General features: G+C 38.7%; 1 protein-coding gene across 2 annotated transcripts in view; it reads right to left on the reverse strand.

Moving 5' to 3' along the window:
* Window positions 1-18,241, reverse strand: part of PRRX1 (paired related homeobox 1) — a 75,544-nt gene that overhangs the window by 17,025 nt on the left and 40,278 nt on the right. For both annotated transcript variants that reach the window (XM_060091278.1, XM_060091279.1), the window contains exon 2: window positions 742-917. In XM_060091278.1, the coding sequence (XP_059947261.1) occupies window positions 742-917 (176 nt within the window). The remainder of the gene's footprint in view (window positions 1-741; window positions 918-18,241) is intronic.

Here is an 18,241-nt window from a genome sequence, read left to right on the forward strand (position 1 = left end):
TTAGACAGATTAGTTTATGTAACTACAAACACTAGTTGGCATGTAAGGGCTCAACTAGTGTTAGTTATGATTATCATCATTATTATTCCTAATCACAGGTGGTATTATTTCTAGATGTCTGGCTTGTAGTTGATTGTCTCATGGCATTCATATTAGAAACACATGCTATTCTCTTTCCCCTGTCTTACATGCCCTTACCCTTCTTTACTTCATAGAAGCACATCATCATCTATTTGAATGTGCTTTTAATGCAGTTCCTAAGGGCAAGGTCTTTGGTGTGTTCATTTCTGACTCCCATCCATGTCCATAATTGTGTGTATTTATAATACATTTCCTGAAGATTTGGATATTCCCAAAGTCTGGGGAGGAAAACTGAGATGGAAGACAGAGAGTTCATCTCTCTGGCCACCCTACAGCTCAAGTCGAAAGATGGGATGTGGACGAGGGAGGGTGCAGAGTCAAATGCTCCAATGGACAATGTTTATAACACGGATCTGGAAGGGTGAGAAACACTGGGAGGAATGAGACCTCTAGCAAGGCCTTGTCTGCCCTACTGAAAGGCATTCACTTCAATTTTTAAAAATACTCTGCTGCCAAAAGAAACACAATTAGAAACTGATTCTGTTCTCATGTTGTCCATTTATAATTCTTTTTAGTATCAGCTCTGGTCTGAAACCTACAAGTTGTGTTTTTCAACAGTCTTCAGAGATGTGCCTCTAAGGAGGGGAATACTCCGGTTACCTGCACTCTGGCCTCGGTGAGGTTCACCCGGCGGGCGAGGTCTTCTCGCACAAAAGCATCCGGGTAGTGTGTCCGCTCAAAGACACGCTCCAAAGCCTGCAGCTGGCTGCTGTTGAAGGTTGTCCTGTTCCTCCGCTGCTTTCTCTTTTTCTTTTCCTCTGAGTTCAGTTGATCATCTGGAATAGAAGAAATTGATGATAAGGAGCTCAAAAGTCACGTTGGAGGTCCCGGTTTACACTTCTTTACTGTGTACCTAGAGTGAGATTGTTTCCTTGGCTCACATGCTTATCGAAGTGCTATAGCCGAATGCCACTTTCAGTGTGCAAATGCAGGCACTCGTGCTATCATGTTCATACGCCAAGAGCCCACAGTAGTTCTGATGCTTCGTTGCTGCTTCTAAATCTGGGACCAGACCTGAACTGTCAGAGGGATATTTTTTGTATGCTGAAAAAAAAATTTTTTGAAGCCTGTTTTGTCAAAGAGGGCTAAAGGAAAATTTAACACCTCTCCATATTCTCTGGAGATGGGGGAAGGAGAGTAGATTGCTTTGTACCTCATTTGTCTTAGACAATATTAGAAGGATCTCTGTTTTACCATGCATTTTCCTGGAAACAGCAAGTGACTCCTAACTGTATTTGCTCAAGGCTCCATGCTGTTGCTGAGGCAGGCTTCAGGGGTCTCAGCCTAGATCAGAGCTAGTGCTATAACGCCATCAAAAGCTGACACTGACCTGAGAATCACCCTCTAAGAACTCAAGAACAGTCCTGAAACATCTCTGAAACAGTTTCACTCCAGCTTTGAGTTCTAAGGCTTTGAGCTCTTGGGAACCTTTGGAGAATCATTTCCCCATGTTTTCACCTGTCAAGATTCTTCCTTGGTTTTCTCTGAGTGCCCCCAAAGGCTCCCTGGCAAGCTGATCATCCAGGTTTCCCATGGCAGTCAGAGAGTAGTGTGCTCCTGTCCTGCCACCCTCCTTCAGCCCAGACAGGAATGATGGACGTGTGAAGCTGAGTGGAATACCAGCTGTGCTAACACCATCATCAAGCCCTCACCCTGACGCCCAAGCCACTGCAGAGCCCATGTAGCACTCAGAGATTTACAGTTCAAGCTGCTCAGGCCCAAGTCACATGCTCAGCCTGAGGAACTGAACTCACACTTCCAGTCACTTTCCCCACTCAGCTCAAAGAAAAATATGAGGAGTGAGAGTGAGGATGGAGAAAGAAGAGCATGGCCACTTGCTCCACATTCAACAGAAAGTAGCTCTCAGCCATTTTTTCCAACATGTAAAGTCTCCTGATCCTCTCTGACTATAAACACACAAAACACTCAGAAAATTACTAGCATGAATTCTAATGCCCCGAGGAGAGTGACCCACCCCCCTGAGCTATAGTAGTATTATTACAAATTGAGGGCATGTTCCAGATTTGGGTGGGGATTCAAAGTGCAGCTTAAATCTAGGAGTTCCTAGCTCAGATCTCTCAGTGCCTAACTGAGGCCTCCAAGGCTTTTTGATGAGAGACCACTTCTTCATGAGTGCTGCTTCATCAGTGATGCCCTTGGAGCTCAGAAGAGAGACTGCTCATTCCTTCCTGATAGTTAAAGCACCTAGATATAGTAAGTGCTTGTTGAATCTGTGTCCAGGGAAAATGTGAAACTTTTCCTGTCTTTAGAAAATTGTTTCTGTAGGAAAAAAAAAAGCCGTATGATCTCAACCACATTCCCCCAGCTAAGAAGCAGCTGACACCCATTCTCTCAGTGTTATGGTTGTGTTCAGAGTTGACCACCTCTCTAGTTTCTTCCACTGTGGTACCTCAACAAGGAGCCCTGCTTTGAAGGCACTTTTGTGACACTCTCAATAAGAAGGTCAGATCAGTGGCATCTTGAGAATGGAGCCAATTTAATTATCATGATTTCTGGGATCTATCAACGCCTGGAATATTCCATCCAACAACCCTGATTTTACCACTATTTAGCTATTAGCAAAATTAGTTTATAATAATGTCAACACTAGAGTTCAAACACCTAGGATCATACATCTTTCAGCTGTTGCCTTGCATTTGTATGCTCCTATGTGAATATTTGAAGGCATTCCTGTTGCTCCCATTCTCTTTCTAAATCTTTTTACAGTTCTATGTCTTGCACTTCAGGATTCTCTCAGTCATTCAGGCCTTTTGACAGCACCACACCTGTATTTCATGCTCCTATTAAACAGAAGTCTGCAAAAAATCTTTAGCTTGCATACCAACCCTAGACTGAGACCAATTAGACCCTAGGCTATTTTAATCATAAAAAGGAAATCCCTTGTTAAGCCAATCCCATGATTTGCTTTCTTTCCTCAAAGAAAATGCTTTCTCAGGTATAACCACAAATTATAAATCCTTTATGCTGTTTGGTAAGCCCATTTCTTCTTGTACTGTCAAACTATGATGGAGAACAAGAATGTTTTATGTTTTGTTGTTAGTACTACAACCTGCTGCATAGCCTTTCAGTAGTTCTTTGAAATCTTCCACTCTTCACTCACATTCCACTGCCTGTCCACCATAAACCACCAACTCCCCTGACATGGGAGCAAGGGAAATGGAGAATTACAGTTTATGACAGAGAATAAATAGCTGTGATGACCTGAAATGATTCCAGCAAAAGTTTCCCAGTGAATGTTCTTGTTGTTTTTAACAAATGAAAACACCAGTCCAGATCATGTTGAAGGTGAGAAAAGACACACAAATAACAGGGGTCCAAGGAGTGTATCTGGCAAATGTCCTTCAGAGCACAAGTATAATAGAAAGAGACAGTGAGGGGGCAACAGAGACAGCTTGAGCGGCAGCCCTTCGGCTCGTCTGTCTTTGCTCACTAATCACCAACTATGAGCTCCCTGTTTTCCCCCAAGAACACAGAACAGGATCAGTACAATCTCATCAGCAGCATGAGAGAAAATGTGAACATCATACGGGTTTACAAATGTGGGGTATTTGAAACACCCGAGATAAGGACTGTTATCAGATTCTGAACTCTGGTTGAATACACAGTAGAGAAAGTAGTGTATTTCTATCATTGCTGGAATATCATCTTTCTTGTAAAAACAGCTACTGTAAAGGTTGATTTTGAAGGATGCTGTCCAAGGATGCTGACAGCCAATTGGCTATCAGGAAATAGCTAATTCTTTGGAATTCTGAAATGGGTAGGATTCACCAAACTGCAGGATAACCACAGAGTACATGGATACATTTTTATCAAAATCATGTTTCAAATCCAAGGTGTTTACAGATTTTATGGATGATTATGTATGTTATGAATGATTGAGTAAATTGTAAGTATGCAGTTACTGCCATGCTTTCTAATAAAAATAAGAAAAATGATCTTATTAGCAGGTTAATTTTCACTTGGATTCATGAGTCATAAAATATTGGCACCACATGAAACCAGGGGAATTATCTAATTCAACCCTTTTATTTTACAGATGAGGTAAATGAGGCTTAGAAGAATGAAGTGATTTGCCTCAAATCACAATACAAGCTGTGACTGAGCCAGAGCTAGAAGCCAGGACTCCTTTTTTTTATAATTTAAGGTATAGTTGATTTACAATGTTGTGTTAGTTTCAGGTGTACAGCGAAGTGATTCACATATATATATATATATATATATATATATATATATATATATATATATATATATATAAAATACATAAAAGAATATATATTTATTCTTTTTCAGATTCTTTTGCTTTATAGGTTATTACAAAATATTGAGTATAGTTCCCTGTGCTATACAGTAGGTCCTTGTTGGTTACCTATTTTATATATAGGTAGTGTGGAAACCAGGACTTCTAATTCCACTCTACTTTTAAGTGCCAATGACAATATACACCCTGTGCAGGAGAGGGGCAATGACTCACCAGAGATATAAATAAAAAACCACTACCCCAGGAAAAAATTTTATGGGAAAGATAGGTTTATCCAAACTAGCTGTATAAATAGGGTCTCAGGAAGAGGGTCCACGTGTATCACATGTTGTTATCCCTGCCAGAAAAGCCATTTAAAAAATGCAACCATTCTCATCTAGGACAGCAATTTTGATCCAGATGTTCTTGGATTTCACTTTTCAAAGGCCTCTGTAAGTGCTTGCTTCATCAATTAAGTGTGTGCAGGGTTACTTTAGCACAGTAGTAAACCCTCATCTTCCATCTTCTCTTCACATTCATATTAGTACTTCCCTTTCTTTCATTTTAGGACACAGTTCAAAATCTCTGTCTCGGGCTTCCCTGGTGGCACAGTGGTTGAGAATCTGCCTGCCAATGCAGGGGACACGGGTTCGAGCCCAGGTCTGGGAAGATCCCACATGCCGTGGAGCAGCTGGCCCCGTGAGCCACAATTACTGAGCCTGCGCACCTGGAGCCTGTGCTCCACAACAAGAGAGGACTCGATAGTGAGAGGCCCGCACACCGTGATGAGGAGTGGCCCCCACTTGTCACAACTAGAGAAAGCCCTCGCACAGAAATGAAGACCCAACATAGCTATAAATTAAAAAAAAAAAAAATCTCTGTCTCCTATGACACACCTTAATCCTACTTTCTCTATACAACTTTGCTGATAATGCCAATCCATATTGATTTCTCCATATCTAAATTCCTAAACATATTTTAGTACATAATCAAATACTTTTTAAAAATTATGGTTCATTTCTTTTTATGTAAATGTTTTGTCACCTCACTGAGCTTGAGTATTCCTATATAAAAGACATAAGGTCTTTGGATAGATTAAATGACAATAAAATTTGAAAGAGTTATAGTAATATTGTGGTATAGAAGTAGTCCCAGAAAATTAGAACCTTGGTGATTTATGTAAGGTTTTGGAGGGCTGAATAACTTCTGATTCCAATTATTATTTTTAACAGTGCATAGTAAATAATTAGGTTAACATTATCTTTTGTCCCTAGATAATTTTACCTGTGGAGGAAAAGAATCTTTTTACCATGTTTCTTTTTCAAACAGGTTCACCACCAGATTTAGAGAGATGGGAGAAAGCTGGGTGGGTCTGACTCTTCCGTAAATGAAGGAGCTGGTCCTTCTTTTTTATTCCCTACAAGAAAAGCAGATCTAAGATAAATGAATGATTTCAACAAACAGGAACACGCAGCGGGAAGAGCTGCTAAAGAAAATGGTGTTTCCTATGGAACAGGATGTTAGAATACTTATCAAGCACTTCTTTAGGTAAGAAAGCTGTAAATTCTAGGGAATTTAAGTAGAAGTTTCAAGAAGAAGTTAAAGAGAACAATAGCTCTGTCCTTGGCTCTAGCTTGAAATTCACTCTGAACTTCACTCGTGGCTGCTGAAGTTGCACTGAAGGGAGGGTGGAGAAGACAGGGAGGAATGCCATCCTCAAGCATGAGGAGAACGCAGCACACCGCGGTCCCTCCTCACTAAGGTTTGCACTCACTGTGCAGGCTCCAGTTAACTCCCAAAGGCCCTGACCCTCTCCTGCTCTGTACCTTGTGGGACACTGGAGATTCCAAAATCAGTCAGCCAACTGTAATTTAAAGGTACAGCAAAAACATATTTTAGGAATAAAATCTGAAGAAAAAAATGTGTTTCGTATGCCTGAGTCACATCAATTTGAGAAGAAATCTGATGCAAGAAGATAAAACGCCAGCTTCAGTAGCAGAAACCAACCATCACATCAAAGCTTGTCATCTGCCTTTTGGCTGAAAACATGGCAGGCAAGCGGATCTAAAGAGCAGCCTGCTGATCATTTTATGGGCACTGAAGAATGTTTTCAAAGGAACTTATATTGCACAACTACTTACTTTAATGGGATTTGTGTGGTTCAGGCCCTGTAACCTTTGGAAAATTGAAGGGAAGTATAATTGTAAAAGCCACTAAAAACTGTTTAGCTTTTATTGCAAGGCTTATGAAAAGCAGTGAAATCCAGCTATGGCATTAATTTGAGTTTCTTTGGTTACACTAAGCTCCAATTGTAATTAGGACAGCATCCTTTTAATAAGTGCTCTGATAAATGGCACATAGGTCCTCACTGGGATGAGTGTAGACTGAGTTTAGCACATCCCACTGACCAAAGCCAAGTTCAGCAGCACATCCGCATCTTCTCTGCAGCATACCTGGTATCCTCCACTGCTGAATCCCAGCAACTGTCAAGAGTGACCAGGTTTCAGCCAATACAAATGCCCAACTGTACAGCTATTACTCACCTTAGGGTCATGGCTGCCAGAACCTGAACTTTGCATCATGGTCTTTGATGAGTATATTTTTTCCTTTACTGTCAACTTGGCATAGACATGGTTTATTTTTGGTCAAGTATGAGTCTTAAACCTTAGAAAATAGCATTAAAACACCTTGAACATTTGGGGGAATATATGTTCTTCGGAGAATAAAATGCTCTAAAATGTTTGAAATAATGTTATTTTGAATGGTTTTCACCCAAAAGATGGATCAATGGCTCTGTGTAAAGCTACAGTGGTTTCAAGCAGATACAGCTCAAAGTTGAGTTCTCTGACTATAACCAACTCTCATTTGAAATAGAAAATACTGGAGAATATGAGGTATCATAATACAGTTTGTACTGCTTTTCACTTCTTCATCTCACATATTTGCTTTCACCTCTGTAGGACCAACACATTTCCATACAGTTAAAAATATCAACACAATCCATATCATCTTATCTACTTTAACTCTCTTAAGACATTTTTCTGAAAGGATTCCTGACCAGAACCTTGAGGATATCTGATACAAAGCAAGCCTTCCGATGCAGCCCTATATTGGAACCCTAGCTTTCTTCTGGGACTATATTGACAATTTTCCCCATGCTATCATTTTTCCATGTGACTCTGGGTCTATTTTAGACTATAACTTCAGAGTACAAAGTTTACATGTGTATTTAATTGAAGCTCTTATCAATGCTCAGTGAATACAAATTAATAGTCAGACATAAAATATTCATATATTGGAATTATTATCATAGGAATTCAGTTACTGCACGAAATACCTTCTCTTCAATAAAGACATAAAATTCCAGCTTCAGATATGTAACCTACTCCCAATTCTCCAAGGATGAATCACTTATTTACTCATTTTTCAATTCATTTCTGGATGTCGAAAATAGTGGAAAATGAGAATGTTTTACTCAGAGCCAACTACACTATAATCATGAGGGAGTGCAGTGGAGTAGAGAGGAAAGTTCACTGGCTTGGCATTCAGAATGACCTGTGTTCTCCTATAGGCCCTGCTACTTTAGTAGCTGTGTGGCCTTGAGTAAGACACTTCACTTCTCTGAGCCTCAATTTTCAAAACAATAAAATGGAAGTAAGACTACCTACTTCCTAGGGTCACTTGAAAATATAATGAACACAGAGCAGGCAGATAGTCTGTCACAGAGCAGTTGTTTTGTAAGTGGTGGATTTTACAGCTACCACTGCTGCTGCAATTTCTCCTTGGAGGTGGATTGTCAAAACCACTGCTGTTCTTCCTTTTTTCTTCTGCTTACTGTTTGTTGGTATCTAACTATTCACTAAGATCTCTATCACAGCATAACTGGGGAGATAGTGAGAAAAACATTCAAATACGTTGATCTGGCTTAGTTAGGTTTGATGGAGAGCATAGTTGAGATCTAGGGAGCATGAAAAATGAGTAAAAACTTTACAAATTAAAAAGAACTGAAACATGACAATAGACCCAAAATTGTACATGGAAATCAGTGCAGTTGGGGTCATTTTTCTACTGCTAGTCAATTCCTGGCTTTCTAACAAGGCAATCAATTTTCCTTTCTCAATTAAAATTTTGAAAAGAAACTTTCAGAAAGCAGGCAGATTCTAAGACTCAAAGACAGTTAAGCAACCTGCTCCTTTAACAAGTAATCTCACTAGAAACAAGTTTAAAAAAAAATACAGGAGAAAGGAAGAAGACAACCAAGGGCTAAACCCAGGCTATGAAAATTCAATGATTTCGCAGCCTGTTTGCCTCAGGTTGACTAATTTGGTTGCCACATGTCTAAAAACACAAAAGTTGGGTCATACTACTCAATATTTATTCAGTGACTTTTTTTTGTGTAAATGTCTGAGCATTTTGGTGAGTTCCAAAGGGATAAAAAGAAACCAAGGAAAGCAAATTCTGGGAAAAGAGTGAGTTCTGATGGAGATTTTAAAAGCTTTCTAAACTTGTAGTATTCCAGGTGTGTGGTCCCCTTGGAAGCGCCCGGTATTTCAGTAGGATTACAAACAAAGCTTTAGAGGAGTTATAAGCTCCTGTCTTCTTTGGGTAGCATTTTCCCTTTGTAGTAAGACTTGTTATTTTGTAAAAGACACAACATCAGTCTTAACATTAGCAGTGGAAATTGGTGTCTTCACGGGAGGCAACCACTATAAGTCATTTTTTTTTAATGATTCATTTTTCGGGTAATAAATTTTAATGTCCTCAAGAAAAATATGGTAAAAAATACGTTTTTTAAAAAAAACAAACAAACATAGCTGGCAGCAGATAGTAATGAAGGAGATGTACATGATTAATGAGTCAGCTCAGCTCTTGAAAGGACAGTAGTGGTGGAACAAGACTCTTTTACTTGGATAAAAAGACAATTATGAGGCTTGAACACTTGAGAATAGAAGCATGACTTGTCTTTCCTTATGCTTTTTCATCTCAAGTTAAAAGGACAGATGCCTATAGCAGAGAAAGTCACAGAGAACAGAGAATTAGCTTTTCATCATAATAAAGATGGAGCCAAGGATAACTCTGTTAACACTGGACAGAGTGAATGAAGAGGGCTAAAGAGGAGATTAAAGCCCCTCTCAGGTGTTACTCTGGCCTCTGACATCAAACTAATATAAAGACTAAAATATGCCAAAATGGTCAACATAAGAAGCCTCGTATCTTTAAACAATGCTTAAGTGAAAGGAAATTAAAATTCTCTTTCAAGAATTAGAAAAGCCAAAGTGTAAATGGTGGTTTAAAGCTTGACATATTCTGAGAAATGTATCACACTGTAACATCTCTGGATTTCAACTTTCTTATCTGTAAAATGGGGTTGCTTTAAGACATAAACAATACATGTTTTTTAAAAATTATAACAACTAGGTATATACACATTTCCTTCTATTTTGCTTTAAATTCTGTTATGGAGCAATTGTGGAAATTGGCAATTAGGGCGTTAGATTGGCAATCAGGAGGTTCAGATCCTAATTCAGCAGGATTGCTGACCAAATATGTGATGTTTGGCCTTAGTGTTCTTACTGGAAAAATTATAGGTTGGACTAGGTAACTAAGATCTCTTTCAAATCCAGCACTGTGGGTTTTTTGGATTGTTTTTATATTTTCGGTATCTAGCCCAATAGAAAACTTTTAATAATTGTTTGTTTAAGGTAATGACTGAACCATGTCCTTTGGTTTTTGTTATGTTTTTGGTTTTGCTTTGTTTTGTTCTTGTCTTTGTTTTGGAAAACCTTTGGCTAGATGACATATTGGATGAAGACTATTCTGTAATTACTCATGCCTGGAGGAAGCTGAAGTGATTGACCCATTCCTCTATGTCCAGAGTACTCTGCAGATATGTCTCCAAACTGAAATTAATGTGAATCTTTATTTTAAAAGAAATTAGTTCACCTATAATCGCAGTCAAGAAAAAGAGGAAACCTGAGAGGTTTCTAAGAAACAGTTATTCTAACATTTAAATTTACTTAACAGAAATGAGAATAACTGCTATTTCTATTATTACTTCTACTAGCTTTGACCACCTAACTGTGGGTTGGGTGACAGTACACTTGCTGAAAACACTGTCTATGTCAACCACTTTAGACTAATCCCAAAACTGGTGCCACTAACAATGGTCACACTTATTATTGACCTTCACATCCTGTCTCTATCACCTTATTCATTCATTTGAACCAATATTAAGTGTGCATCTACTACACACCAGGCAAGTAGGTGCTCTGAGAAATAGACAAATATTACATGTAGTCCACCTTCAAGGAACTTTATAATTGATTTGGGAAATGAAGCCATGAGCACTTGAAAAGTAAAGTAAAAACAGAAAAAAGAGATTCCAGTAGATGTGGTGGCCATCAGAGCCAGTAATGGGCGAGGGAGGAGGACAGAGACACCAAAGTGGGTGGCAAGTAAGAAGACACAGTTAGCACGAGCCTCCCTCTGTCACCTGTGAAGTTAAGCATCCTTTTTTCAGCTACATTATGACTTGTCATTCCATTCACCCCATTCTGGTTGTTCAGCTAATGATGCTGACAAATCATGCCTTCCACATTTGTCATTCATACTCTTCTTTGACCCCGTCTGTCTTTGCCTAACCACACACACTAGGCCTTTCCCCTATCCACTGACTCTTTATATTGATGGCACCTTCTCCTCCTCCAAGTCTCAGTCAACCTCCACAGTTCACCTCCTCCTGTCAGCTCGCCATAGGGACCCTCTTTGATCACCAAGCAGAAGTAGCCTTCCTATAACTATTCCCCTTCCAGAATCGGAATGAACCATCTGCTTTGTAACTTATGACAACCTGTAATTATTGCTGTTGACTGGCTCACACACTAGAATATGAGTTTCATGGGGGCAGGAACCTTTTCTGACTTGTTAACTGTAGTATCCCAGCCTCCAGCATTAGTGCCTGGCATACTTTAGGCTCTTTTCTTTGAACGACTAATGAATATGTTAACTGTGCTTGGTGAAAATGCCTATTCTGTACACCTGGTTGATTCACACTCAGCCACCAAACCTGACAGCCCTTTCAGGGATGAGTTTCTATAAAGTCTTGGCACAGAAACTTTCCTGTTCTGAAGGATTACTGCAATCTCTACAAGGCACAAAAATTCCAGGAGCATGCGTTATCCAGGTCTTTCATGCACTTTCTTTGTACATGACTTTGCATCAGTAATTATCACCCCAGTCAGAAGAGAGCCTTGAGGCAGGTGAATAAGTGTGTAGAACAGAGCCCTATACATCGCAGTTACACTCATTAAATCTTTGACTTTGGTAATGATGACACATTATGGAATTATTGAACATTTTAGTTGTGACCTGATACAGTTATTTCTGTTCCAAAAATATATATTTTTAGCTTTAGGTTGTATTCTCTTCTAGTTAGTTATTTCTATGTTTTCTGTTCCTTTTCACTGGTAAAGGAGCTTGGGCAAAAGCATGACTAATTCATTTGCCAACATACAAGAACATTACTGTCTGTCAACCACACCTAAACCTTAATTATATGGTGATTTCCTCTCCAGGGATATGTGACTTTTAACCAGTAAGAAAGCTGATGCACTAAGGTCATATGAGAGAAAAAAGAGTTTGGGCAAAGTACTCAAAAATCCATGTGGAATAATCTTATTCCACTGAATCATGTCCCCTGCTGTTGAACAGCCCTAAAGAACTCCTTGTTAGTAGGTGATTCTGTCTGCCTAGAGTGGAAACCTATGAGTAATCTATGTGTCACTGTGACTCATGTCATGGCCACCACTTCCAACTCCGCATCATCTGAAAGTTGGCAAGAAGACTTTATACTGCTCAACTCATAACAGGAAGAAGCCAGGATGGAGGAAAGACCTAATAACAAGTTTTACTGATTAAAAAGAAGGTAACTAGAAAAGGAGGATAACCAAGGGTAAGTACAAGGGCTTTCTAGTCACCACCTAAATCTTCCTCTTCTTTGACACCTGTTCCCAACGTGCATCCACTGCCAATACAGCCATTCCTCCTTCCACATCCTTGTGTCTTTTTACAGATTTTCCCTACCTTTAGATTTGTTTCCAACCTTTAAGTTATTTTCAAGAAAGGACTTTGATAGCAATACATTGAACCAAGAGGAAGGACAAACCGGGACAAACTAGTGTTTAATTCCACTACAAAACTAGTGTTTAATTCCACTACAAACTAGTGTTTAATTCCACTACAAAACCATTCTTCAACTTTCATTTGCTAGCTTTCTTCTTATTTCTTCTCTATGCCTCTGCAATGTTGACAAAATGGCACAGGGTTTGATGATGTGGTTAGCTTACTGGGAAGGCAGCACCTTTAAAATAAAGCATCTTAGGAATAAACTGGAAGATTTTATGAACTCAGGTGACTCACAAAAAAAACATAATATGGATTCGGTGTGTAGGTGGGAGAAGAGATTTTAGAAAATAAGATTTTATAAACATAATGTTTGCCATAAATTGGTCGAAGGAAGTGTGCATACGGTAACTGATCTGGGAAAGTGAGACCATCCTAAGCTGCAGTTTTATACTTTTTTATCTAGCCAAAGAGGGAGTTACCTACAAGGAAATCAACTTCCTTCTTGCTCTTCAGTTGTATTTTGCAGACCCCTGCTGGGCTCCTTCACTTTGTTCTGTTTGGTTGTTTTCATACTAAGGTTTTCCAGTAGTGGTCATACCTCCCTTGAGAGCATAATTAAACTTCCTTCTTTACTACAGGTCTGTCAGTTTGGAAGTAAAGCTCCTTGGCTGAAGGATTATCATGATTTTCTTTCCTGGAAACTTCTAGTTTTAGCACCAGTCTCAGATCTTCCCAAAAACCAAAAGGGCACTAACTTTGTTTGCCACTAAGCCTAGGTGGTCACCGAATGACATCAGTATAATTAACTCCGTAACTTCTTGACTTGAGAAAGTCTAGTTTTATATCAGACTTTATCTCTAATTAGTCATAGCCCCAGATCAGATTTTCATGATAGTGGTTTTATACCTTTCCCCAGCAATCCAATATTTATGTCTTTTCATAGAATTTTATTATAAAGACAGTTTTATATAATTGGTGGGGGCAGGGGTGGGGGAGGTACTCCAGTGGATTAAAAGTCAGACAACCTGGGTTCTTGACCTGTCTGGTACTAAAAATCATGTGATTTTTTTCCCAGTCATGTAATCTTAAGCATGTAACTTTGCCAAGCTGGGTTTCCATTTCTATTGTTATCAAATGTGGCATGTTATTAGATTTTTAAATATCTTTTCCTGATTTTAAATTATAAATTCTTCTTCAAATACTTGACCAATGAATAAATCTGTGCCCTCAAAGAGGTATATAGTAAAGAATAATATATTTACTTATTAATTATCTCCAATTTTGGAATCTATGACTAACTAGATATTATATAACTCCACAGATACACATTTTTGTAGTCAAATTTGCAGTGTTCTTGATGTTTTAAATAACATTACTGATGATCTTTGTGGATATCAGGGTTATTTCAGCATTGCATAGATGCTTATTTTCTTTTAGATAAACTTTAAAGAAAATGTTCAGATTTAGCAAGTATTCAAACAGTTGAGAAGAGAGCAAAGATGAAAAACCATTTTATAAAGTTCTGGAATTTTAAAATAATCTGACATTTAGAGGTGGGGGACATTTTTTATAAAAAGTCTGTGCATGTGCATGTGCGTGGGTGTGTGTGTCTGCATGAGTGTGTGTGTGACTCAGAGAATCCTGTGTTGAACTGCAACAGTGCTATAAACATGAGAACCAGAAGCAGATCCAACTGCCCACAGTGGAAAGGACCAACCTTTGGCATTGTGAAAGATTTTACTTGTTTGGGCTTTCCGTGTAGCCCACTAAAATTGTTAAGACCTATCATCATTACCTAGTCTCATGTCAGCTATATCTGGTAACTCACTTTGACATGTTAGTTTCTAGGTAGGAGCTCCCCGACAATGGCTCATGTGATATCAGTGCCAGCTGGCCTCAGCTGTAAACAAAAAAAATCTTAAATAGATATTTCAGATGTTTAAAATTTAAATAAACCAAGGCAGAGTGTGTAAGGTTCCAAGTAAGTCAATTGCCAAGTTGTGCTGGTTGGTACACCCAAGTGCTGTATCAATGAGGTCTTAAATTGCTGCATAATGCAGACATAGAGGAGGGGAAGTGGCACAAAAGGAGTAGGAGTGCATTAAAGATGAATCACTAAGGATGCTCTTCCATTAAACTGTGAGTGTTTGTACATTAACACCATCCCACTAGGACCCAAGTAATACGCGAGCCTTTGGAACCATTTGCAGTATATGTTTCAAAATCCAGACCAAAGCCACTAGGTAGATTTTATGGGTCCCTCTAGAAACGCAGTTTCTTGTCAGGGCTGGAAAAATAATGTTGCAAAGGATCCAGTAACAACTGAATTTAGGCCTGTTAGTTAGATTGCAAGTTGATGCCTCTTCCAAAAGGAGAGCATTCAGAAAACCAATTTATTTCCCAGGCTGAGAGAAAAACTCTTGACATTTAGGGTTAAGAAAAGTTTGGTGTATAGTCTATTATACACAGGGTGCAGATCTGTTGGGGCAAATCTGTCTACCATTTTATTTGTTTCAACAAAGACTATCATGATGGTGAGTTCCTCCAAGATCATCCCTTGTGGGAGCTCAGGACAGGAGACAGGAAGATGTATGTCACTGGCTTTCCCAAGTCTAGCTTGCTTCTCAAGGTGCCTTTAAGAATATAGTACAGCTAAGAAGGCAAGTTTGCATACAGTCCTATACAATGACTCCAGTGACCAATGGCCAATAAATCAATTACATCTTTGTACCCTACTTAACCTTTGGATATGACAAATATTTGGAGTGTGTTTTTTGTGGTCTCAAGCCAAAAGTTAACCACAGCCTAGAGATTTTTAAACCTCAGGAACAGAACTAGAAATCTATGTTCCCCACTTTATTCTCAGTGCAGTTGGAGAGAATAGAATTCCATTAGAGAGAGACAATGTAATTGTGTTCATAACTTCTGAGGGTTGAGAGGTTGCATTTTTATGATGCCTTTCTTCCAAAGATCATAAAATACCTCACATATGCTATTTCATTTATATTCCAAATGTGTTTACAGTATAAGAAAAGAGCACTTAATACAATTTTAAGGAAAAGTGTATTAATAATTTAATACAGTTTAGCAAAACTAAGTAAAGTAACATTTACTTAATTTAATGTACAAGAGAAACCAATGTTCAGTAACATTCAGAATTAAAAATGGTTAGTGGGTGAGTTCATTGTTTTTATTTCTAATTAAAATTTTTATTTTACTTTTCCCAACTTCTCAAGATCCTATGAGTTATTCTCTTAACTCTAATTGCACTAAGTGCTTGATTCACACAATTTAGCACATGGTTATACACTGTTACATTGTCTTCTTTGTTTTCTATGTATTTTAGTCTCAACAGCTACTCAAAGGGAGAGACTGGTGTGTATTGGAAATGACACTAACTCAAGACAGAGCCTTAATTCCCCAACCTGTGTCTGCCCCTCACTGTCATTCAACAAACTCGCAGCCTTACTATGTTCCAGTTTCTTTACTAACAAATGAAAAAAAATCTTAAAGGATTGCTGTGAGGTTCAAATAAGATTTTTTTTCTAAAAACTACTATGCATACAAATAAGACATTATTATTGTAAACTCTGTGAAGGCAGAGACAATATTTTGTAACTGTCTTACCTACTTTCCAGGATCTAATGTGATGTTGTGTTAATATGATTTCCCAAGTACTTAATTAATATTTCTTAATGAACAATTACTGAGTACTTACTATTTTCCAAGAATCACTGTTAAGTACTTTACATGGAATATTTTATATTTCATTACCTTAATAGGTCATGTTATTATTCTCATGTTGCAGATGAAGAAACCAAGACTGAGAGGGATTGAGCAGCCTGACCAGGGGCACATAGCTGACACTTGACTCTTAGTAGTTTGGCTACAGAGCCCAAGTTCTGAAACTGTTTACTCTGCTTGTCTTTCATAGAACCAGCATTCTTTCCTGAAAGAATGCAGAGGTTATAAAATGTCCTTCCTAAAACTATCAAAAAATGAAAGGACTTTTAAGAAGTGCATAGGAATTTGTGAGCGTATGTTGGATATAATTTTAACTCAGAATTTGAAATAAATAAATACACCAACTTCTTGATATATATGATTGGGTTGCAATCATATGATTCGTATAAGAGGTGTTTCTTTCAGAGAAACACTTCTGAGCATTTGATTTGGCAAAATGTTAAACACTGAAGTTACAGCCTACAAGATGTTTCTATTCGTCTCCTGATCAACTAGTTACAAATTCTTCCCAGAATCATGGGAGCATAAATCTGATTATGCACAAGGCCAGTGGGAACAAGATAATTGCATAGATCTAGTACCCATCCGTTACACTCAGCATCATCAATCACTGAAATGCCACGACCTCAGCTTTCTGGAATCCCCACGTTGTTTGAAATACTCTACTATTGCCATTTATGGAAGAACCATATTATACTGTCTTTGTCTTAAGTGCTATCAAAATAAAATTTAAGTGTTTTATCCTTCAGAGGGTGCTCATGTAATAGTACAGTGGAAAACATGAGAAAAAACATCAAAATTCAATATCATCTGATGTGAACGTAGATAAGCACTTCAATTTAAGGATCCGGTGAGCCCCACTAAGAAATTAAGTTGGGTAGTTCTCTGTTTAGTTCTTTGGTGATGGAAACTACATTTGTTAGCAGGAATGTGCCTCTGCTTTTCCCTCACACACAGGCCAACTCCGTAGGGGGAGTCTGACAAATGAGCAATTCTTGAAAAAAGCAAGCAAAGCATTTGGCCTGAGTAGAGATGGAATGATCAGTAGCCCACAAATTAAACTGAGTTCATGCCCAAGGTGTATACGAGCCTTTAAACCATGGAATTAAAATAAAGTTGCAATGATGAATCCGTTCAGGTTTCCTATCTTGTGTTTTCTTTCTATTCAATGTGACATATGTTTATTGAACACCTAGGGGCTGGTGAGTATGAAAGGTCAATGGCCTTCACCCCCACAAGGAGCTCACAGTTTAGTGAGAAAAACAGATCTTTAAACAGGTGACTTCAAAAAAAAATGAGCTAAGTAAAATAACGGAGGCATACACTGCAAAGCTGTGGAACAAAGGAGGGAGCAACTGCATCTTAACAGATGAAAAAAAGAGTCACAGAAAAGGAGAAACAAATTGCACTGGATTTTCAAGGAAAAAAATTTCACTTTGACCGGGGTGGGGGATGACTGCTTGTAATGGATGGAGGAAAGTGATAGAAAGCAGTATTACTCATTCCTAATAGAGGATTTTCACTTCATTTATTCCTCAATCCAGCCCCATGAAGGAGCATGTCATTGTCCTAATTTCAGAGTTTCAGAAAAGTAGACATCTCAAGAACGCAGGGCTGGTAAGTGATATGATCTTGACTTTCCTGTGTTGCTGAAGCTGAGCACTGGGATCTTTGAGAAGAGGAGAAAGATGGGGCTGTAGGGGAAGCAGGGCCAGATGGTGGAGGGCCTCCTAAAACACGCGCTTGGACTTCATCCTTTAGTGCAGGGGAGTCAGTCATGAATTCTTCAGCAGGGGAGTGGGTGACAGGAGCAGTTTTGCCTCTCAGATAGCATCCTGCTAATTGCACAGAGTGTGGTTTTGGCTGGGCATGAGGCAAACATCGACACTTTATATATTCAAAAAGCCAGTACTCATAATATGGCCCATCCTGCTACTTTTAATGCTCAGGATGCTTTAGGCATCTCTGATTCTT

This window comes from Mesoplodon densirostris, chromosome 2, assembly GCF_025265405.1.
Source record: "Mesoplodon densirostris isolate mMesDen1 chromosome 2, mMesDen1 primary haplotype, whole genome shotgun sequence".
Classification (NCBI taxonomy): domain Eukaryota; kingdom Metazoa; phylum Chordata; class Mammalia; order Artiodactyla; family Ziphiidae; genus Mesoplodon; species Mesoplodon densirostris.